Source organism: Jaculus jaculus, chromosome 12, assembly GCF_020740685.1.
Source record: "Jaculus jaculus isolate mJacJac1 chromosome 12, mJacJac1.mat.Y.cur, whole genome shotgun sequence".
Lineage (NCBI taxonomy): Eukaryota > Metazoa > Chordata > Mammalia > Rodentia > Dipodidae > Jaculus > Jaculus jaculus.
The window spans coordinates 104,866,622-104,890,792 of NC_059113.1; the positions used below are offsets into that span (position 1 = coordinate 104,866,622).

At 48.7% G+C, this 24,171-nt stretch overlaps 1 protein-coding gene across 7 annotated transcripts in view; it reads left to right on the plus strand.

Annotated features, from left to right (window-relative positions):
- Positions 1 to 18,197, plus strand: part of Fnip2 (folliculin interacting protein 2) — a 94,574-nt gene extending 76,377 nt beyond the window's left edge. For 4 of the 7 annotated variants that reach the window (XM_045131137.1, XM_045131136.1, XM_045131139.1 and 1 more), the window contains 5 exons: positions 2,483 to 3,728; positions 4,901 to 5,057; positions 12,876 to 13,076; positions 16,255 to 16,433; positions 17,987 to 18,197. In XM_045131137.1, the coding sequence (XP_044987072.1) occupies positions 2,483 to 3,728; positions 4,901 to 5,057; positions 12,876 to 13,076; positions 16,255 to 16,433; positions 17,987 to 18,065 (1,862 nt within the window). In that variant the 3' untranslated portion in view covers positions 18,066 to 18,197. The remainder of the gene's footprint in view (positions 1 to 2,482; positions 3,729 to 4,900; positions 5,058 to 12,875; positions 13,077 to 16,254; positions 16,434 to 17,986) is intronic. The other 3 variants (XM_004655895.2, XM_045131138.1, XM_045131141.1) reach the window with 1 other exon arrangement.
- The last annotated feature ends 5,974 nt before the right edge of the window (positions 18,198 to 24,171 follow it).

The following is a 24,171-nucleotide window of genomic DNA, read 5'->3' on the forward strand; positions in this document are numbered from 1 at the left end:
AAGATTTTGTGCACAGTACCCCTGTCTAATCCACATTCTTTCTCATACCTACCCTCTCTTTGCCCTTCTGCCTGCTCTGCCACCCCCCCCACACACACCCCGGCTCCTCATTTCTCTGGACACTCTTCCTTTCTTCACCCGAAAACAACTTTTCACCTTTCCTCTTATGTCATCTCCCCCTGTTCTCTGCCGCCCTTTAAACTTAACCCCTTTAAATTGAGATAAAACCATACAACAGAGTTATCATCTCAGCAGTTTCTAAGGATAGTGTTCAGCAGTATTAAGTGTATTCACAGAGCTGTATAACTTCATTCAAAAACCATACTCGGGGCTGGAGAGATGGCTTAGTGGTTAAGGTGGTTGGCTGTGAAGCCTAAGGACCCAGGTTCAATTCCCTAGACCCCATGTAAGGCAGATGCACAAGGTGGCACATGCATCTGGAGTTTGTTTGTAGTGCCTGGAGGCCCTGGTGTGCTCATTCTCCCCCCTTCCTCCCCCCTCTCTCTCATATAAATAAATAAAATAAAAATATTCAAAACAAAACACCATACTGAGAGCAGGACATGGTAGCTCTTGCTATAATCCCAGCACTTCATTAATCCAGGACTCAAAAAAGTTATCTTCAAGATTTTTAGAATTGCCAGTGTATTATTTTAGTTTCTGTTTTGTTTTGTTTTGTTGTGAGGTAGGGTTTCATTCTCATCCAGTCTGCTGGAACTTACTGTGTAGCACCGGGCTGGCCGCAAACTCATAGCAAACTTGCCTCAGCCTCCTGAGTGCTAGGACTAAAGGTGTGCACCACCATAGCCTGCATGATAGATTTATGATTTTAATTAAACATTATTTTATAGTTTGTCTCTAGTAGCATTGTTTCCACACAAATCATTCTCTTACTTTGTATTGATTATCCTAAATTGGTTATCATAACTTCCGTTGTTTTGTTTTCTTTTGTCCCTTTACAATATATGTCATTTACATATACTGTCATTTACAGTATATGATACTAAACGTTAAAATCAGCTAAAAAAATAATACTGTTACTCTGAGCAGCCTTTCTTGTGTGTTTTGCTATCACAGATTTGGGGTGTGTAATGCTTCTGCTTTACTGACACTGACCTAACAAGTGCCCCATGCATTCCTGAATCAACTGTGATATCCTGAAGCAACGATGAGATATGATCAAAGGAGAGTAGCAGAATGAGCTCTTGGTCAAAGAAGTTTTCTCAAGTCAAAGTCAGAGCCACACACTGCAGTTCTGAGCGCTCTGAATTCCAGGACGGCCTTATTCAGCTGTGACAGCCTCAGAGTTGAAGCTCTGTCAGCCCACAGCCTCATCTTTTTATAGAGGCTTGTTTATCATTTCTCCTCCTCTGCCCTTTAAGTGTTCTTAGAAGTGATACCCTGGGGAAAATTCCCCCACAGACAAGCTTCCTCATGACTCCCTCGAGGGCAGTACTTCCTTGGGTTCTCATGCTGGGTTTCTCAGCCTAGTTTCATCTAGCTTATACATGAATCCCTCCCTTGCTCTGGATGCACTCCTCAGATGGGGTCTAATTTCCCGAGTCCTTTTCGTAACTATTACTGAGTTTTACCTCTCCTTTAGGTAGCATTCCTTCCAGTTTTGACGTTTGTCAACATCCTTTACTTCCTTAATGGCTTATGACCCTGGGTGGTTCCACACAGACGTAATCTTTAAGCTGTTAGCACAGTGCCTACCTGTTAGTCAGTCTTGGGTCTTTGTTGTAATTGTGCATATTCTCACAGTTTCAAGTATCCGCCTTATTAGTGAGCACAGTAATCAAGTTCTCAAACATGGTGAATTAATAGTTGGGTGATAAATGTGTGGTGAAAAGCTGTGTTGCCAGGTGGCTGGTTGCTGCATTTCTCCTTCTAATTCTGTCATTCACTCCAGATGGAGAGCTCCGGTGTCCATCAGCCCACTTTTAATTAACTTCATAGGCTATAACTAAGTGGTCACATGATAAATAAAAATTCCAGCTTCAGTATTCCTGACTAGATGGTCTTTATTCTTATAAATCAAGCTGATTCTACTCAGAGTATGGTTGTGTGCCAAGAGAGTTCTAAGCAGACTATCTTGCTAAGTATTTTGAATTTTGAAAACTCTTTAATGTATTTTACCCCAAGGTCCATAATGCAGGGATTCTGTTAAAGCATTTTTGAGGTTTTCAAGAACATAGTATTAGATCTGGTTGCATGTCCAGAGCTCTGGCTTCAGCTCTCCGTGGCCAGCGTGCTGCCCACAGTGCCTGGTGGACTGCACAAGCACGGAGAGTGCTGCGTGCTCTGCCCTGCGCCCGCGGTGGGCCCGGTGGGGGCTCAGACAGGGCATTCCTAGACTTAGTTCACAATCACGTGCCTGGAGAAGTGATTTGTCCAGGTTACCAGTCTTATCCTTGTAAAGGCTAGCTGTCCATGCATGCTAATCCCAGAGGGCTATCTTGTGTCCTCCTTTGTCCTGTAGGTGACCTGTATGGAGCCATCGGTTCTCCAGTGAGGCTGACTCGCACTGTGGTGGTAGGGAAGCAGAAGGATTTGGTGCAGCGCATTCTTTATGTCCTGACCTACTTTCTCCGTTGCTCTGAGCTACAAGAGAATCAACTCACCTGGAGTGAGAATCCCAGTGAGGGTGACCAGGTTATGAACGGGAGCCAGATCGTCACAGCCTTGGAGAAAGGTGAGGTGGAAGAGTCTGAGTACGTGGTGGTCACGGTGAGGAGCGAGCCTGCCCTCGTGCCCCCGCTCCTCCCGCCAGTGACGGCTGAGAAGAGGTGCGCCGCGCCGCCAGGACTGCTGGGTCGTCAGGAGGGCACTGGCCCTCGACACTGGGCTCACACACCTGACCAAGACGGAAGCAAGATCTCAGAGCACAGTTCTGGAGCTGCCAGCCTGGGATCACAAAAGCTGGCACCTGATGGTTCTTGGAAGCCTCCAGGCACATCTGAGGACGAGCAAGGAGTCCCACTAGTCAGCTCCTCGAGACCTCCCTGCTGTGAGGCTGCCAGGGCAGGAGGGAAGGGAGACCCACTAGGTGTCCAGGAGGAGGTGAAGAAACTCCCAGAGCGGTCAGCAGCCTGGCTCTGCCCTGAGGGACGGTCCTGGGAGGACCCTCCTATAGAAAAGGTCACCTTCAAGATTGGAAGCTCTGTGTCCCCAGAGTCTGACTTTGAAAGCCGCAGCAGAAACATGGAGGAGCGGCTACAGACCTGTGGACAGTATGGAGAGGTGGCCAGGGCCAGCATGGCCAGTGGCTGGGCTGAGGGCCAGCAGGGCTCCAGCTGCTCCTTCAGTCTCCCTCAGGACCGGTCTTGGGAGACAGAAGGTTTTTCCAGCCAGAGTTGTGCTGAGGAAAGCGGCATTGGAGCTGGCACCGGGGCAGGCGCTGCGGGGCAGCTGGGCCCGTCTGACGGCCTCTTGACCCCGTCCTGTGCTGCCGCGGGCACTGGTGGGAGGCCGCTGGAGCAGCGCCGCGGCTGGCAGCTGAGAGGAGGGCGGCCTGCCTCAGAGCTGCCGGGTGCCGCGGACGTCCCCCGCAGGGGTGCCAGTGGCAAAGCCAGCTTCAGGGTCGAAGGCGTCATTCCTAGGAACGAGAGCTCAGACAGTGCTCTTGGAGACAGTGATGACGACATGTGTGTTTCTGCCACACCGGGCCTTGGTCACAGCAGTGACAGGATTGAAGGGGCCTTGGAAGTAGAGCTGCCTCTGCCAAGGTAACCCTGTGGGTCAGGAAGCAGAGGGAGCGCGGCTGGTGGTGGTTTCCCATCCCACGCCAGAGCCGTGATGGCCACCATCACTTTTCACACAGGGCTTTTTCTTCCAGGAACTGGCGGTGTTCCTAGTTCCACTCGAGGGTCCTCACAGCCTGCATGCAGCCACGCGTGTGGAAGGAGAGCTGCTGTTTTCTTGGCAGTTCTTGCAGTACTCTGGGGAGACAGACTGCGTGGCCTTGGTAGCTGGGAAAAGAGTTCAGTTTTCTGTCCTTTCTGTGGACTCTGTATGGCTGGCAGCAGATGACTTGCTTTTGAAGTCTTGGGAAATGCCACAGGGTTCCCCTCCTCAGTCCTCTTAGGTTGACTGTTTGGCCTGTGATGACTAAAAGCTGTAGTGGGGGATTTCTTCTGTTCTCCTAAACGGCGGTGGGGCATCATGCTGTGCAGATGTGCCAGCTTCCCAAGCCAGGCTTCGGCGTTGCCCCCAGACCTCTTTCTTCACTCTGTTAACACAGCCTCACTGGTGGGTGGGCAGTATGTTCAGTATATGAATGATTTTTTTTTTTCCAGAAAGTCTCTATGTAGCCCAGGTTGGTCTCAAACCTACTGACTCTCCTGCCCTGTTGTCCACACACTAAGATTTCAGGCATGTCCCACCGCCTCTGCTTAAGAATGAACTTCTCACGAGCCATGAAATGTATGTTTTTTTTTTTTTTTAAAAATAGCTGTTAACTTGATGATGGGATGTGATATAGCATTCTTTTTAAAGTATTTTTATTTTATTTATTTATGAGAGAAAGAGGGAGAGTGGACATGCCAGGGCCTCCAGCTGCTGCAAATGAACTCCAGACACATGAACCACCTGTGCATCTGGCTTACGTGGGTCCTGGGGAATCGAACCTAGGTCCTTTGGCTTTGCAGGCAAACGCCTTAACCACTAAGCATCTCCCCAGTCCATGCCCCCTTCCCCCTGGGCTTTCATTTTAATACAAATAACTCTCTTTTCTTTCCCAGTCCCCTTCTTTCCCATATTAATGTTCTACTTGCTGGACCATGGAAAGGACCAACCTGAGCCATTAATTTTTTTTGGTGTCATTGGAGGTTTTGTTCCCATTATAATGCAAAAAGAGAATACATTTTAACTGTGTATTTCATAGTGAAAATGTTTTCAGGTCTCAGAGCATCAGCAACCCAAACATAAGAAACTTTGGCCGTTCTCTTCTGGCGGGTTACTGTGCTACGTACATGCCTGACCTGGTGCTGCACGGGACCAGCAGTGATGAGAAGCTAAAGCAGTGCCTGGTGGCTGATCTGCTGCACACGGTGCATGTAAGTGACCCCTGCTAGGCTTGTCCACACGGTGTATGTAACTGACCCCCACTAGGTTGTCCACACGGTGCATGTAAGTCAGTATCCTCACATACAGACACTTGACTGACCAAGACAAGAAGCATCTCCTGAACAGGGCGTGGTGGTGCATGCCTTTAATCCCAGCACTCAGGAGGCAAAGGTAGGAGGATCACCATGAATTTGAGGCCACCCTAAGACCACATAGTGAATTCCAGGTCAGCCTGGACCAGGGTGAGACCCTACCTCGGGGAAAAAAAAAAAAAGAACGTCTCCTTCAGATTTGGCAGGATTTATATAAGATGTGGCGGGAATGTGGCCACTAGTGGGCGACGGTGGAGCTTCTAAGGGCTGGGAGCTTCACTGGGTCCAAGGCAACAAGCGGGGAGGGTGAGAGTAGAGGTGTGGTGGAAAGAAGGCCTGGCCGGGGAGCAGTGAACAGGGTGGGGCATTGGCTGATGGCTTTCTCCCCCATCCTCTGATGGCCACGTCTAAGGAGAGACCCCTATGTCTTACAGAAGTCAGCCTCCTAGTGCCAGAATGAAGACAAAGAGTTAGTCTAGGGGGTGGGGCGGGGGGTCGGTGGTGTGCTTGCCCAGCAAACAGGATCAATGACTACTACCATGACTGGGAAGACCAAAGAGACGTCACATATGGTTCGCTTTTTACTCAATCCTCACAAATTCCTAAAAGTACTTTATTTTGCTGATTTGTCGTTGAGTTTCTGATGCCTGCTGGGGATGAGGATATGAAGACTAATGAGTGCTTGTGGCTGCTGCTAGATGCTCTGTGGTTATCTGCAGTGTGACACGCACTGAGCAACTATGGAAACAGTGTCAGTCTTAGGAACCTGCTTTTAATTGAGCTGCTCTTAGGGAGATGCACAAAAACAGATGGTTCGCATTAGAAATACACTGTGTCTTGTGCAGTAGGGAAAGTCCTGATTGCATTAAGATAATTGGAATTTGGCTTCTTAATTTCTTACCCAATAAGTTTTGTGTTCTTTTTGTAGTTTTGTTTGTCTTTGCAAAACAGAGCTGAAGGAATTACATGTTGACTTTGGCATTGACCACCAAGCTAAACACAGCAGACCCAAGCTGCACAGGCATAGAAAACTGGGGAGAGGTAGAAGAAGTCCTCCTGATGCCCTCCACTGGAGGTGAAGGGGTGAGAGGTAGAAGTCCTCCTGATGCCCTCCACTGGAGGTGAAGGGGTGAGAGGTAGAATCCTCCTGATGCCCTCCACTGGAGGTGCAGGGGTGAGAGGTAGAATCCTCCTCATGTCCTCCACTGGAGGTGCAGGGGTGAGAGGTAGAATCCTCCTCATGTCCTCCACTGGAGGTGAAGGGGTGAGAGGTAGAATCCTCCTGATGTCCTCCACTGGAGGTGAAGGGGTGAGAGGTAGAATCCTCCTGATGTCCTCCACTGGAGGTGCAGGGGTGAGAGGTAGAATCCTCCTCATGTCCTCCACTGGAGGTGCAGGGGTGAGAGGTAGAATCCTCCTCATGTCCTCCACTGGAGGTGCAGGGGTGAGAGGTAGAATCCTCCTCATGTCCTCCACTGGAGGTGAAGGGGTGAGAGGTAGAATCCTCCTGATGTCCTCCACTGGAGGTGAAGGGGTGAGAGGTAGAAGTCCTCCTGATGCCCTCCACTGGAGGTGCAGGGGTGAGAGGTAGAATCCTCCTCATGTCCTCCACTGGAGGTGCAGGGGTAAGAGGTAGAATCCTCCTCATGTCCTCCACTGGAGGTGAAGGGGTGAGAGGTAGAAGTCCTCCTGATGCCCTCCACTGGAGGTGAAGGGGTGAGAGGTAGAAGAAGTCCTCCTGATGCCCTCCACTGGAGGTGAAGGGGTGAGAGGTAGAAGAAGTCCTCCTGATGCCCTCCACTGGGGGAGGTGAAGGGGTGAGAGGTAGAAGTCCTCCTGATGTGGTGAGGAGTATCGTGAGAAGGAGCAGGTGCGTCATGTGCGGTGAGGAGTGCTTGCTGTTTTGTGAATAATTTTTCATGTTGATGCCAGGCTTTAATGTTCATAATTTTTAACAGTATTCTTAGTAGCTTTAAAAAGTAATTTATTTGTTTGTTTGTTTGTTTGGGAGAGAAAGGAGGCAGATAGGGAGAGAGAGAATGGGCACGCCAGGGCACTCAGCTACTGCAGATAAACTCCAGACGCATGCTCTGCCTTTCGCATATGGCTTATGTTGTACTGGAGATTCAAACCTTGGTCCTTAGGCTTTGCATTCATGTGCCTAACCGCTAAGCCATCCGTCCAACCATTAATAACTCTTTAACAATAATTGGTTTGTGTTATTGATTTGATTTTAGACCTGCTTGTGACTTGGATTGTGAAATCTGGCTTTGTAAATCTACAGTTCAGTAGTCACTGTGGACTAGTTTTCTCTGGTACATGACAAATTTCTTTCTAGAATATTCAATACCAAGACTTTTCATTCTTTTTATCATCTATTCTCTTAGGAGAGGTATAGTAATTTTATATCATTTATTTTCATTGCCTTTCACATATTCACATAACATTCAGATGTTCTTTAAATATTTAAACACATGTTCTTGTTTAGCCTGTGTAATCCACAATTATAATATATAGATTATACAGCTGCCTCAAATTAGCCTAACACAATATTGTTTCACATTTCCTTGTTTCATGTAGATACTCCTTTTCTATTTTCCTTTTTCTTTAAATGGAGTACGCATATACCCACACTAAAACATCTAGAACTGAGGCCCTCCTGTGGCCCTTTACACACTTTCCTTCTGAATCCTGTGTGCCTGGGAATGTTGTGGACGCAGACTATGTGCAGTAGTTTTTTGGGGAACTAAACTGTATACTAGGACCATGTTGGGTATGAAACTCCAGGTTGGGGCCGTGTCGGGTACTAAACTGTGGGCTAGGGCCATGTTGGGTACTAAAGTGCAGGCTAGTGCAGGTCGGGTATTAAGGTGTGGCCTAGGCTGTGTCAGGCACTACAGAAGGGAGGACGAGAGCTTATGGGAGCTCTTTGTCTCTTGTGTTGTGTCAGAATGAGATGGAATTTTATGTCTTCCTGGTGTTTTGCTGTTATGAGATATTTGTATATAAGTATCATTCTCTACAAAAAGCTACAGACCCCCCCTCACTTTATTTGGAGGTCACACACATCATCCCATGAATTTATTCTGGGGACTCTTACTGATCATAAGCACTTTCTGTGCTTTCAGAGCGTGTCTGCTCTCAGCCTGACAGCTGAGCTGCCGACAGGCGGCTAAATGTCAGGGCCGCGGGCCGAGCGCGGGGGCTGCTCACTGAGCCTGGCGACAGCAGCCCCAGGCACGCGGCAGGCCACGCTTTCGCACTGTGCTGCGCCTTCCGGCCGTGCTTGGAGTGCTCTGTTTTCCTGCCACAGGACTTCTCTAGTCTTGGCCTCTCCTGAGCCTTCCACCTGCTGCATCGGCCAGGATCCCTCAGCAGGTCCCCAGGCCTAAAGGAATTGTTGCTGCTCCTCCTCTTCCCCCCCTTTCTTCCATTAACTTTTCTGACACAGGGTCTTTCCATGTAGCTCAGGCTGGCTTGAACTACAGCTTTTCCTGCCTCAGCCTCCCACTCTGGACAGGCAGCCCTGCACCACCACGCCAGGACCTCTTCCTCTTCTTCACACAGCAACTTGAAAGTTCTTACTTCTGGCCTCAAAGCTCCTTAAGAGATGGAATTGTTTACATTTTACAGCATTTCTTAGAGAACTTGATTTTGTAAAAATGCAGCCTAATGGGGCTGCAGCATTGGCTTGGCTGTTAAAGGCACTTGCTTGCAAAGCCTGGTGACCTAGGTTCATTTCTCCAGTACCCACGTAAAGCCAGATGCACAAAGTGGTGCATGATCTGCAGTTTGTTTACAGTAGCAGGAAGCCCTGGTGTGCCCATTCTCACTCTGTCTCTCTATCTGCCTCTTTCTCTCTGCTTATCTCTGTCTCAAATAAACGAAAATAAAAAATTTTAGCCATGTGTGGTGGTACATGTCTCTAGTCCCAGCACTTGTGAGGCTGAAGCAGAAGGATCACTGTGGATGCAAGGCCAGGCTGGAAGTACAAAGTGAACTCCAGGGAAGCCTGGGATAGAGTGAGACCCTACCTCAAAAAATCAAATGAAGGGCTGGAGAGATGGCGTAGCGGTTAAGCGCTTGCCTGTGATGCCTAAGGACCTCGGTTCGAGGCTCGGTTCCCCAGGTCCCACGTTAGCCAGATGCACAAGGGGGCGCACGCGTCTGGAGTTTGTTTGCAGGGGCAGGAAGCCCTGGCGCGCCCATTCTCTCTCTCTCTCCCTCTATCTGTCATTCTCTCTGTGTCTGTCGCTCTCAAATAAATAAATAAATAAATAAATAAATTTAAAAAAAATTTTAAAAAAATCAAATGAAAACAGTTTTAAAATACTGTATGAGTATCTGTATGCTTTATGTATTTTTATTTATTTGCAAGCAGAGACGGTGTCTAACAATGAGTGTGCCAGGACTTTGTGCCATTGCAAATGAACTCCAGAGGCAAATGCCACTGGCTTTACATGAGTACTGGTGAATTGAACCCAGACCATCAGGTTCTGCAAGCAAGCACCTTTAACCCCTGAACCATCTTCCCAGGCCTATTTATGTTTTGACATACACATGAACTTGATTGAAAAATTAAAAAAATATACTTTAGCTGGCACAGTGGTTCATGCCTGTAATACCAGCACATGATAGAGGCAGGAAGGTCAGGAGTTTAAGGTAGTCCTCAGCTACGTAGCAAGTTCTAGTCCAGTCTGGCTTGTCCTGTAAACAACTACTTGACAGATTTCATTAATAATTTCCACCATTGTAGGATAGCTGAGAATAAAAAGCATTGAAAATTGAGTAAAGCAAGTTGTGGTGGCACACATCCCAGCAATTACAAGTTCTAGGCCAGCTTACCCTACGCTGGCCTTGGGCTGTATAGCAAGAAACCATTTCAATTTTAAAAAAGCATAAATATGGTTATGCTTAACTATAGAACCTTCCCAAAGGGGACTTGTACTCTGAGCACCAGAGCTGGGCTTGCTGCTCACCTGCAGTCGCACCACTGAGAAGGCTGAGGCAGGAGGATCACGTGTTTAAGGCCACAGTGGATTCCAAGTCTGCCTGAGCTTGCCTAGTGAGACCTTGTCTCAAAAAGTCAGCTCAGTTAGACCTGAGGGCATCGGGCACACGCAGCTGCACACTCCCGTGACCGCCGTAGGTGAGGATTGTGGACCCTAGACTTCTTCAGAGTCTGTGTAAGCTTAGAGATTGGTTTATGAGCCAAATAGGAACATGTTTAAACTGGCTCCTCACTAAGGGGGCATCTGTGTCCTTTGGAAAGACTGTTGGGAATCTCCAGTTAGTGGAGCTTTAAGCTTAAACTCTCTGAGCCTGCAGAAGTTCAGCCTCTCACACTGTAATTAAACTGCTGGTGTGCCCGCTGCTGGAGAGCACAGATGCCATGGACTCTGCCACTGCTCACCTGCTTTGTTTTGGGTCAGTAAGTGTCATCTTCCAAATCCTACTCCTGTGTCAGTGAGAAATCCCACGGAAGCTGCCAGACCCCAGGGGCCGTCATCTCCACCTCAGTGTCCCCTCTTTGGCCCAGAGACATAGAAGTGACTTGTGCTTACTACCCAGATGAGGCCTTTCCTCTTACACACTGCTTATACGTAGTTACTTTTACAGTAGTTGGGCCAACTTCTCTGCTCTTCTTAATCTTATCCAGAACTGCAGCCTTTTGATATCACACACTACTCTTAGAACATGGTGTATCCATCACCTCCCTAGTCAGCCTTGAACCCGTCTTCCATCCTTTCCTGCTTAAAGTTGCCACTGTATGGCTTACACGTATGCACCCCTGGACCGCCCTGACCGCGCCCTCCCTAAGTCACTATAGGACTTACACGTATGCACCCCTGGACCGCCCTGACCGCGCCCTCCCTAAGTCACTATAGGACTTACACGTATGCACCCCTGGACCGCCCTGACCGCGCCCTCCCTAAGTCACTATAGGACTTACACGTATGCACCCCTGGACCGCCCTGACCGCGCCCTCCCTAAGTCACTATAGGACTTACACGTATGCACCCCCGGACCACCCTGACCGCGCCCTCCCTAAGTCACTATAGGACTTACACGTATGCACCCCCGGACCGCCCTGACCGCGCCCTCCCTAAGTCACTATAGGACTTACACGTATGCACCCCTGGACCGCCCTGACCGTGCCCCCCCTAAGTCACTATAGGACTTACACGTATGCACCCCTGGACCGCCCTGACCGCGCCCTCCCTAAGTCACTATAGGACTTACACGTATGCACCCCCGGACCGCCCTGACCGCGCCCTCCCTAAGTCACTATAGGACTTACACGTATGCACCCCTGGACCGCCCTGACCGCGCCCTCCCTAAGTCACTATAGGACTTACACGTATGCACCCCCGGACCGCCCTGACCGCGCCCTCCCTAAGTAACTATAGGACTTACACGTATGCACCCCTGGACCGCCCTGACCGCGCCCTCCCTAAGTCACTATAGGACTTACACGTATGCACCCCTGGACCGCCCTGACCGTGCCCTCCCTAAGTCACTATAGGACTTACACGCATGCACTCCTGGACTGCCCTGACCGCGCCCTCCCTAAGTCACTATAGGACTTACACGTATGCACCCCTGGACCGCCCTGACCGCGCCCTCCCTAAGTCACTATAGGACTTACACGTATGCACTCCTGGACCGCCCTGACCGCGCCCTCCCTAAGTCACTATAGGACTTACACGTATGCACCCCTGGACTGCCCTGACCGCGCCCTCCCTAAGTCACTATAGGACTTACACGTATGCACCCCTGGACCGCCCTGACCGCGCCCTCCCTAAGTCACTATAGGACTTACACGCATGCACTCCTGGACCGCCCTGACTGTGCCCTTTCTAACTCCATAGGGCACATACCATTTTGGTAACTGAGTTCAGTTGGAACCTTGAGCCAAAATTTTCTGCAAATCCATCCATCAAGTGGATTTCTGAAGCCGCGGTTGGTAATGGGGGTCTATGCCTGTAATCCCAGTACTTGGACAGCTAGGGCAGGAGGCTCACTGAGAGTTTGTTCAGCCTACGCTACACAGTGAGTTTGAGGCCAACTTAATGACAAGAGCGAGACCCTGTTTTAAATAATCACATAAGAAAAATTTGTGAAAAGTGATTAGCATGCATTCAACTTATGGCATGTTTGCATGTAGCCAATAATAAAGGCCAGGTCCATGCTACAACTTCTGCTGGGGCATTGGCTGGACAAGGAATGATCAACAAATGCAAAGTGGGAAAGGAGCGGGAATTCAGCATCCAAGTGCATTTGCCTTTTCCTTGTTCATAAAGACCCGGCATGTCACTGTCATCTTGCTGTGAGTCTGTGATGACCCAGTTAAGCAAAGCCCTGTAGGAATTTGTAAAGGGCTAACTCTGAGACCACGTGTGCTTCTGAAGCTGGAGTGGTGGGTCTGGGCATGCACAGCAAGCACTCACCACTGAACTCCACTCCCAGTCTCTCATAGAGGGAGATCGGGACGACCCCCTGGGAGGAAGGAATACTAAGCAGCCCACGCAGGATGGTGGGAGGACGTGGAGGCAGAAGGTTGCCAGTGCCGGCTCCTTGGGGCAAGAGCATGCTCGTGAGCCCTGCGGGTCCCTCCTCAGCCGCTGACGGGTGTGTGCCACGCAGCCCCCCGCCCCCAGCCACCTGAGTGTCGTGGAGGCGCTGGGGGATGCTGACCCACTGTCTCTCTTTCAGCATCCAGTGCTTGATGAGCCGATCGCCGAGGCTGTCTGTATTGTCGCAGACACGGACAAGTGGACCGTCCAGGTGGCCACAAGTCAGAGGAAAGTGACAGACACTATGAAGCTGGGCCAGGATGTGCTGGTCTCGAGCCAGGTGTCCAGCCTGCTCCAGTCCCTCCTGCAGCTCTACAGGCTCCGCCTCCCTGCGGATTTCGTAAGTGTGTGCCACAGCTCACCACAGCGCTCTGATTACAAAAATCACAAGTGCTGGTTTTGTAAGTGTGTGTCCACAGCTCACAACGCTCTCGTTACAAAAATCACAAGTGCAGATTTTGTGTGTGCCCACAGCTCACAATAATGCTCTGATTACAAAAATCACAGCGCCCTGGTGCACCTCACATGGGGTGAGGCAGGGGTTCCTAAAGTGACAAGTTTCTTCTGCACAGTGATTGTCCTCAGCAAAGCACTGCAGGTGAGACAGGAAACACTGGAAACATGGAGTAAGGCGAGTCCCGGGCGGAGGGATGAAACGGCATCAGCGGCTGCTGTCCCAGAGGGATTCGAAAGCACTTGTGTAGCCTTATTTTAAATAAAAACAACAGACAGCCTGGGAAGTCCTAGAAAATTACCAGCAGCTATCCCCCATGCAGTGGAATTAATGTACACGATAAACATATGTACAAGGATTGAAGCAAAAAATATTTTCAGAAAGGGAGGAAGAAGCCCAGCATGGCAATGCACTTTTAATCCAGGCAGAGGTAGGAGGATCAGTATGAGTTCAAGGCCAGCCTGAGATTACGTAATGAATTCCAGGTCAGCCAGGGCTAGAGTGAGGCCCTACCTCAAGCCTCCTCCTCCCCCCCAAAAACAGAAAGGGAGGAAGAAAGTTTTGGAAAGATGGAGAGAAGCTGAAAAGCATGTAGCTGCAGAAAGCCTCAAAGGCCGCACGCCAGCAGAGTCAGCTCTGCTTCCCTGCACGCGGGTGGCTCAGCGCCCGGCCCAGACCCAGGCCCCGCTGCCGCTCCGCAGCCCACGAGCCGGGCAGGAGCGCAAGTTCTACTCAAGCCCAGCCGGTGGCCACTTTCTGCTTCCTTCTGGCTGAGTCTGCAAGGGCACCGCTGTCCCAGACAGCCCACAATGCCAAAGGCTCTGAGATGGCCGTAAAGCAGTGGCAGTGAGTGGGACAGAAACCTCTAGAATGTCACTGGTTTAGCTTCAGCTTTGCCATTGCTTACGTGTGTGACAAGACAGTTCTAAGTGTCTCTGAATCCCAGCTTTCTTCTTTGTCACCTACACATAGCACAAGCATATTGTAAGACACACCCTGTAAAGAACAGGGGTTAAAGCCGGGCGAGGTGGCGCATGCCTTGAATCCCAGCACTTGGGAGGCAGAGGTAGGAGGATCGCCGTGAGTTCGAGGCCACCCTGAGACTCCATAGTCAATTCCAGGTCATTCTGGGCCAGAGTGAGACCGTACCTTGAAAAACAAAAATAGGCATTAGAGCTGGAGAGATGGTTCAGCAGTTAAAGGCACTTGCTTGCAGAGCCTGACGGCCTGGGTTCAGTTCCCCAGTACATTCCATGTAAAACCAGATATACATGGTACGTGTGCCTGGAATTCATTTGCTGTAGCAGGAGGCCCTGGCACACCCATGTTCGTACGTGTGCTCTCTCTCTCTCAAATAAATAATTTTTTAAGAAATTAGGGATGGAACCAGGTGTGGTGGCACTCACCTTTAATCCCAACACTTAGGAAGCAAAGGTAGGAGGACCACTGGGAGTTTGAGGCCACTCTGAGACTACATAGTTAATTCCAGGTTAGCCTGGGCTAGAGTGATGAAACCCTACCTCAAAATAATAATAAAGCGGGCGTGGTGGCACTCGCCTTTAATCCCAGCACTCAGGAGGCAGAAATAGGAAGGAGGCTTGTCCTACGACTACATAGTGAATTCCAGGTCAACCTGAGTTAGAGTGAGACCCTACCTCAGATAGATAAATAGATAGATAGATAGATAGATAGATAGATAGATAGATAGATAGATAGATAAGTAATAAAGCAGGCATAGTGATACATGCCTTTTTAATCCTAGCACTTGGGAGACAGAGGAAGGAGGATCACTGTGAGTTTGAGGCCAGCCTGAGACTACAGAGTGAATTCCAGATCAGCCTGGGCTAGAGCAAGACCCTACCTTGGTGAAAAAACAATTAGGCATGAGATACTGCTTTTTTAAGCACTACACGATGCTTTAAAAGTCAGTTTGCGTATTCTGACTGGCCAGTGCACCGGGCCTTCAAACTGGTTCCTAGTTCCACCACTTAAGAACTGCGTGTCATCTCAGAGCTTCAGCTTCACATCAGAAGACATCACAGAGCCTGCCTGTTATGCTCATGAAGTCAACTCATGTGAAACATCTGGGATCACGTACATGTTACAGGCTCTCGGTGATTGGCAGTTACTGCCGTGTCTCTGCTCTGTAACAGACGGTACTAATAGCATAAAAACTGACACTTCCTTTTCCCAAGCATTTTTATTTGTGCTTTAAAATGAAGTATTGTCTTGTAGCGTGTCTGTCCCAGTGTAATAAGAGAAGCACTGAGGAGTTATTATTACCTTGTTTTCTGTCCTGTATTTGTAGGCAGGCTATCTTCTAGAAGCAGGCTGTCTTGGCCTGGCTTAGAGGCTGATGTCGCCTTTTCTGTAAGGGAGGGAGCATACATTAAACTTCATCTTCTACTGTTATGTGTATTTACATGTTTACATTTCATTCTATAACACACATTCTTGTTACATTACAATAAATTCCTATAGAAAATCCCATGTTAGTAGGATAAAAGTATGTTTAAACCCTTCATAAAATGAATGACTTAAGCCAGGCGTGGTGGCACATGCATTCAATCTCAGCGTTTAGGAGGCAGAGGTAGGGTGATCGCGGTGAGTTTGAGACCAGCTTGAGACTACAGAGTGAGTTCTAGGTCAGCCTGGCCTAGACTGAGACCATACTGTGAAAAAACAAACAACAAAAAAAGAATGACTTGCTTAGCCTGAAAATAGAACAATAGAGAAGAAAACTTTAAATGTAGTTAAATGTAGTGAAGCCTAAGGACCGCGGTTTGAGGCTCGGTTCCCCAGGTCCCATGTTAGCCAGATGCACAAGGGGGCGCACGCGTCTGGAGTTCGTTTGCAGAGGCTGGAAGCCCTGGCGCGCCCATTCTCTCTCTTTCCCTCTATCTGTCCTTCTCTCTGTGTCTGTCGCTCTCAAATAAATAAATAAAAAATATTTTAAAAATTTAAAAAAATTAAAACAAAAAAAGTTAGGTCATTTTACCAAAAAACCTTACACATACTAGTGTTGGGGTTCCAGGTGCTTGTGATGTTTTGTGCTTAAAAGCAGTGGTCAGCGTCCAGCTGGCACCGGGGAGGTGCAGCGAGCCTCACTGTCCGCGCTCTCCCGCAGTGCGTCATGCATCTGGAGGACAGGCTGCAGGAGATGTACTTGAAGAGCAAGATGCTGTCCGAATACCTCCGCGGACACACGCGCGTGCACGTCAGGGAGCTGGGCATGGTGCTGGGGTGAGTCCCGCGAGAGGCGCCCTTCTCCATCCCGCTCCTGCCAGCCAGTCACCCCAGCGTGCGCACAAGCCCTGGGGAGCAGCCTGTCCCTGTGTCCCCCACCTGCGTTCATGCTGCAGACAAGCAGGATGGGGGGGGGGGGATGTTTGATCGCGCCCTGATGTCCGTTTCCAGTGGTGCGGTAAGATGCCAGGTCAGGTCGGCCAGCAGAGGCCAAGCACGGCTTGTGTGCAGGTGGCGGGCGCGGGAGGCCTTGTTCCGCCTCCTTCCCTGCAGCCCCCAGGGCCAGACTTGCTCACTGAGGGTGCATGTCGCCTTCCATGTGTTCCACTGTGTCTGGGGAGCTCTCGCATGCTGTCATGGCGATGCCCGCCAACTTGGAGTAAGAAAGTACTGGGTGTAGAGTGTTGACCTTTAAGTCCACAATTAAGCCTGCTAATCAGATTTTCTTTTCATTGATTTATTCATTTGTTTTTGGTTTTACTCTTTTTAGTTTTGTTTGTTTGGGAGACATTGAATTGGCTTTGAATTCACAGTCCTCCTGGCTGCACTCCAGCTGTTGAGATTACAGGCATGTGCTACCATGCCCGGCTCTCAAAGTATTATTTGCTTTTTGAATATTTTATATATATTTATTTGCGAGCACAGAGAGAAAGAGAGAGAGAGAGAAATGTGGGTGCACCAGGGCCTCCAGCCACTACAAACAGATGTCAGGCGCATGCACTACTTTATGCCTCTGGCTTTACATGGGCCCTAGGGAACTGAACTCAGCTTGTTGGGTTTTGCAGGTGAGCGCCCTAACGATCAGGCCGTCTCTCTAGTCCTGGAAGTATTATTTTAATACTTAAGCTTTGAATTCTTGTCAGGCCTACTGTCTTTCACACCCAGATGTAATGGTTTTGTTTGGCTCTTAGCTTTTCCAGTCATGCAGTCTTACATAATTCATTTAAAAATATGCCTTTGCCTAGGCATTGTGCACAACTCAAGTCCCAGAACTTGGGAGGCTGAGGTAGGAGGATCCCTGTGAGTTGAAAGCCATCTTAGGCTACAGAGTAATTTCCAGGTACGACTGGAGAAGTATGGGACCCTGCCTCAAAAACCGTATATATCCCTTTGAGGTACTTGGCTTTTATCATTAACTTGCACTGTACTTCTATCTTTTTTTAATTTACTTTATTTATTTGAGACGGGGTGGGGGGCATGCCAGGGCCTTCAGCCACTGCAAATGAACTCCAGATGCATGTGCCACCTGGTGCATGTGGCTTTATGTGCGTCCTGGGAGATCAAACGTGTGTCCTTTGGCTTTGCAGGCAAACAATTTAACCACTAAGCCATTTCTGCAGGCCTTCTGCTATTTTTTCTCCTCAGTTTTTTTTCTTTACTGTCCCCACACGTAACCTTACATCGGGTTCCATCGCCCGATGTGGTTCTGTTGTAGGGCTGTGCCTCCTTCAAGTGCAGCAGCGCTCTTAGATGTTAAGTGCTGAATGACGCGCTGTTAGGTGCTCAGTGCCGGCGGGGTAAGGACCTAAGGACCCTTGTGCTTCCGCCAGGATCGAGTCCAACGACCTGCCGCTGCTGACCGCCATCGCCAGCACGCACTCGCCCTGCGTGGCGCAGATCCTGCTGTGAGCCGAGAGCCGAGCCGAGGGCGCTGCGCCCGGCGTCCCGACGCTTTCCTTCCCGTGATCACTTCTCCGTCATCGGAAGCTCGAGGGCCGCCCTGTCACGCGGGGACGCAGACCGAAGCTGCCCCGGGTGCGGTGCCCCCGCCGTGCCGCGCCCATGCCCCCGCCGTGCCGCGCCCGTGCCCACGCCGTGCCGCGCCCGTGCCCCCGCCGTGCCGCGCCCGTGCCCACGCCGTGCCGCGCGAGCCGCGCCCCCGCGTCCTGCCCAGGCGCACAGACGCTGCTCCGCGCCGCTCGGAGCATTTCCCGAAAGCCTACCTCAGCCGCCCGGCCCGCTCCTCCCGGCGAGCGACACGAATGTACGGTGACAATGTAAAATGCAGCTTCCATACGTGTGCGCAATTCCAAAGTGTTTTATTTTTGTCAGTGTTAAATACCTTTTTGTACAGGCTTCAGCCCATTTTTCTGAAGTCTGCTGTTTTTTATTGAAAGTGACTATAATCTTTTCACATCTCATGGGACTACCGTTTACACATTGGTACTTTTTAAAGTGACCATGTTTTTCAGAACTGACTTTTAGAGGGCGGCACTTCCCCACTTGCTGAGTGACACCAAGCAGTCTGGGCGCCTGTGGTCAGGCCCTGGGGTTTTACCCAGAGTCAGCCCGGAGCCCTGCGGACACCCCTGCAGGTGCCTGCTTTCCCGCGGGGGCACTCTCGGGGCGCGGGCGTTTCCTTCTGCACGCTTTCTCCATTAAATTAACCTGGCCTCCAGCTTTTCTCACTGAATATGAACTCTGGTTTTTTTATTGTGCTTGGGGGGAGGAAATTTTAATTTAATTTTGGCCTAAATAAAGCAATCCCCTCTGAATGTTAATCTTTAATGTCAAATTTTGGTGAACCAAACGTGGGATGTGAGGCTGCAGCATGCTCAGACTTAGGTGGCAGTTTAAAAAGGACGAGCTCCAGGATTTGTTGTTGTCGACCTCCTTAAAGAGAAATTGACAGGGCTCGTATTTTTGTATTTAGTTGAACAGATACCAATGTCATTGTGGAGATTCTTTCTTAAAACTTGTTCATGTATTATTTAGATCCATTTTTCTGTGACATTTGGTGCAATAAAAAAAAAAAACTTTTTTACTTTATCTTGAGTACATTCCTGGTCTGTGTATGACCTGTTTATTACACTTCCTCACTGAAGTCAAGTGTTGTGATAATCCACGCACCAGTGGTTCTCAACAAGGATGTCCTGAGCCTGTGGGATGGCTCTGGTAACCGTTACATGTCCCACCAGTCATGTGTGGTTGTGACACACACGGTTTGAATTGTCTAAGCTGGGAATCCGTGGTGTCTGCATGGTCTCAGAACACGCTGAATTCTCCACGGAGGTGGCTGTGTGCGCTGGGGAAGACGCAGAAAGTGGTTGCTTGGTGTTTCCCGGCAGCTGCCGTGCCCCAGGGAACCGCAGCACCAAGAGCTGCTCCTCGCCAACGTGCAGCCGCCTGAGAAGCTCATGCCTGTCTGTCCGTCTGTCTGCACATGCAGCTGCGGCCTATGGAGCTCTGAACACACACACACACACACACACACACACACACACATCCTTAACCTAACTGGCTGGTCCTAAGGCTGCATAAGTTAAAGAATGTACTTTTTAAACTAAATTTTAAAAACATTTGCATGTGGGATAGGGGCACACCAGGGCCTCCTGCCACTGCAAATGAACACCAGAGGCCAGGGCCACTTTTCACATCCATCTTACATGAGTGGCTGTTTAAAGCTTTGCTTTTAACCGTGGAGCCATCTTCCCAACCCAGATGTACTTTTTAATAACATATCTAGAGCATTGTAGTGCTTTGTTACAAATGCTGCTTAGCTATTCATGAGCTTCGTTTTGGGATAGTAGCGACATTACAAATATTTGCTATGAAAAGGGGCCGAGTTGCATGGCTAGATAAGGTCTCAGAAAAAAAAAAAACAAAACATTAAGTATTACTTTTGTACCAACTAGTGGCATGCTGAGTTATGTTCTAGACTAGGGAGAGGCTTTTAAGTATTTCACAATTCTTTCTGATGAACTTTTCCCTGTGTTTTGAAGCACTGCTCGTTCTTAATGTTTACACAGGTTCTTGCTAAGAAATGTAGAACACCAAATCGTGAGAGTAAGCTCCATGTGTCACAGAGCAGGATGCAGTCACAGGCACCCCGGGGCACAGGAGGAGCTTCGGTCTGGGGCAGATGTGTAAATCTCTAGCTTTCTGACGACCCACTTTCCCTCTGGACTAGCTGTTCCTGCGTCAGCTCGACAGGACACTGTGTGTCACCCCCGTAGTCCCCTCAGCCTTATGATGTAGAAGAAAAACAAAATCAAAATAGAAAAACAAGTAGAAGAGAAGATAGAATTTGAAAGGTATTTTGTGATTTAAAAGGAAAATAAGCCGGGCATGGTGGCGCACACCTTTAATCCCAGCGCTCGGGAGGCAGAGGTAGGAGGATCACAGTGAGTTCAAGGCCACCTTGAGACTCCATAGTGAACTCCAGGTCAGCCTGAGCTAGAGTGAGACCCTACCTTGAAAAACCAAAAATAATAATAATAAAATAATTTATCAAAAGAAACACACATTCGTTCAATTGAATTCCAACAAGAAACATGTTAAGAGTATTGTGGGTAAAGATGTACAAGAATGCTCTGTCAAATATCGTAAATTGTACATTTTAGAAACATTAAGTTCTAACTCAACTTTGTAAGTAAGAAAACAACACATTGGAGCACAAATATAAATCATCCCCATTTCGGCCATCTCATTAGAAGACGAGATATGTGAAATCTCATGCTTTTTCAATTTTTTCCACAAATCTCTGATGAGGGCAGAGGATTCTTAGTGTGAGAGTGGGATATAGGTCCACAAGGTGGCGCTTGTCTGTTGTCCAAGCATGTGGGCGCTGGATGCAGAGGTCAAGGTCATTCTCCCCTATGTAGTGAGTTGAGGCCAGCCCAGGCTACGTGAAACCTGGTTTCCAAACAAGCAAACTGCACAATGGGACATATGGCCAGCTCTCAGGTAAGGACAGTAAAGGTCACCACCATTCACGGCGGCTGAGTAGAGGCTGTTCATGTGGATTCGTCGCTTGCTTTTAAGTGCATCAGGACACTTGCTTCCAGTTATTTTCCCTGAAGAGGATTTATATGAAGGGATTCTGGAGTTCTCACCAAATATTCATGACTCTTTGGGAGCCTCCAAAGCTGAACTGGAGCCCCCACCGTAGTGGTGCACGCCTTTAATCACAGCACTCGGGAGGCAGAGGTAGGAGGATCGCTGTGAGTTCGAGGCCACCCTGAGACTCCATAATGAATTCCAGGTCAGCCTGGGCTAAACTGAGACCCTACCTTGAAAAACCAAAAAGAAAAAAGACTTGAATGACAAGTTTCTAATGTCTGGAAATTTAGAAGAAAGCCTAGCTGATAAAAAGATTATCTTGGGCTAGAGAGAGGGCTTAGTGGTTAAGGCGTTTGCCTGCAAAGCCAAAGAACCTCAGTTCAATTCTCCAGGACCCACGTAAGCAAGATGTACAAAAGGGCACATGTGTCTGGAGTTTGTTCACAGTGGCTGAAGGCCCAGGTGCACCCATTTTCTCTTTTTGCCTTTCTCTCTCAAATATTTTTAAAGCTTTTTAAAAAGATTATCCTGAATAATACAGTCATTTTTCAAATTTATTTATTAGTGTTTGGCAAGTAAGGAGGGGTAGAGAGCTAATGGGCACACCAGACCCTCTTGCCACCGCAAATGAACTACAGAAGCATACACCACTTTGTGCATCTGGCTTTGCCCTGGCACTTCAGATTCAAACCTTGGCCCTCAGGCCTGCAAGCAAGCACTTTAACCACCAAGTCATCTCTCCAGCCCAATACAGTAATTTTTTAAGAGGGGCTGAGGTCTGGTGATCAACCACCCTCCACTCATAATGAGTTAAAACCCAGGTTTGGTAGCACTGAGGACAGCATGCCACGTATCCGAGCTGCTTCCCACATTACATAACCCAAGTCCACCGTGAGAAAATACCTTGAGAGAAAAATCACAGAAGTAGCCTGGAGTCACCAAAAGTGTGGGTGTCACAAAAGACAGAGCCAGAAACTTTAACACTGAGAGACGACGACTGAATATAATGTGGAATTGTCACTCTTAATTTTGACTCTGGCATGAATCCAAAACCAGAGAAAAAAGTGAAGTCAGAAAAATTTGGTTATGTACTTTACAATAGATGATAATATAGCACTTAAATTTCCTAACTCTTAGGAAGTACACTGGGGAATGTTTAGGAATAAAGGTGCATTGTGTCTGCAATCCAATCCTCAGATGGTGTTTATGTAGCCAAGCATGGTAGCACAGTCAGGAGTCCCAGCACTGCAAGGGCTGAGGCAGGAGGATCACCGTGAGTTCCAGGCCAGCCTGGACTAGAGTGAATCCCTGCCTCAAAAACAACACTAAAAGTGGTGTTTATGCTGGGCATGGTGATGCACACCTTTAATCCTAGCACACAGGAGGCTGAAGTAGGAAGGTCACTATAAGCTCGAGGCCAGTCTAAGACTACATAGTGAATTTCAGGTCAGCCTGGACTAGAACGAGACCCTACCTTAAAAAAAAAAAATGGTGTTTATATCATAGATAGAGGGAGAAAGGAAATTAAAACAAGTAAAACTGGCAACTGATGGGTAAGGAAGAGTGCATGAGGAGTTCTTTATACTCCTCTTGCACTTTCTTCTGTAAATTTTAAATCTTATCAAAAAAATATTGAAAAGCTTTTCAAAACTTTTAAAAAAGCCAAGCGTGGTGGCGCACGCCTTTAATCCCAGCACTCAGGAGGCAGAGGTAGGAGGATCATGGAGAGTTCAAGGCCACTCTGAGACGACAGAGTGAATTCCAGGCCTGCCTGAGCTAGAGTGAGACCTACATCGAAAAACCAAAAAAAGAAAAAAATTGAGATTTTTTTTTAATCCATTTGCAAGCAGAGATAGAGAAAGAATGGGCACACCATGGCATCCAGCCTAGCCACAGAAATCAAAGTCCAGATGTGTGCGCCACTTTATGCATCTGGCTTTATATGGGCACCAGAGTATTGAACCCAGGTCATTAGGCTTTGCAGGCAAGTGCTTTAACCACTGAGCTATATCTCCAGCCCTGAAAAGATGTTTTAAAAATCGTTTATTCATTGGGGTTGGGAAATGGCTTAGCAGTTAAGGCATTTGCCTGAGAAGCCTAAGGGCCCCGGTTCAATTCCCCAGGACCCACATAAGCCAGATGCACAAGGGGGGGGACATGTGTCTGGAGTCGGTTTGCTGTGCTGGAGGCCCTGGCATGCCCATTCTCTTTCTCTCTGCCTCTTCCTCTCTCTCAAATAAATAAATAAACTAAAAATAGTTTATTCATTTCTTTGCAAGCAGAGGTGCTCCAGGGCCTGTAGCCATTGCAAACAAACTTCAGATGCATACACCACTTTCTGGATCTCACTTACATAGGTGCTGGGGAATCGAACCTGGGTCATTAGGTTTTGCAGGCAAGCACCTTAACTGCTGAGCCATCTCTCCAGCCCCTAAAAGACTTTTAATGCAAAAAATAAGACCCTCGTTCATTCAGATATACTAGATGACAGGCATTGGGGATAATTCAGTCTGTGGTACTTAAGCACTCATAATGAGATCCGCTATGTACCTAATCCAAACCTTCCTTCGCACCTTCCGATCATCACTTCATATGACCCAGGCCAGGCCTCAGAGCACTCGGGAATGGGAGCAGCTGAACAACCCCCCTTTCCCACACAGTGTCCCTGGGCCAGGACCTCCACGGCCGACTCAGGCCCTCACGCAGCTTCTGGAGGACAGGAGGAATGGCTGATGAGCCGAGCGCTGGACAAAGGCTGAGCACTGTGGCAGCGAGTTGCCAAGGCTCCTCACGCAGAGCAAGGAACAGGAGTCTGCGTGGATCTGGGCTCTCCTGTGCCCCTTTCTAGCATAGAAGTTTACTGTCAAATGCAGTATTTGAAACTGGATAACAACAAAATGCGTTGTGTTGTGGAACTGCCCACAGCTCATAAAAGAATAGTTTGCATATAGAC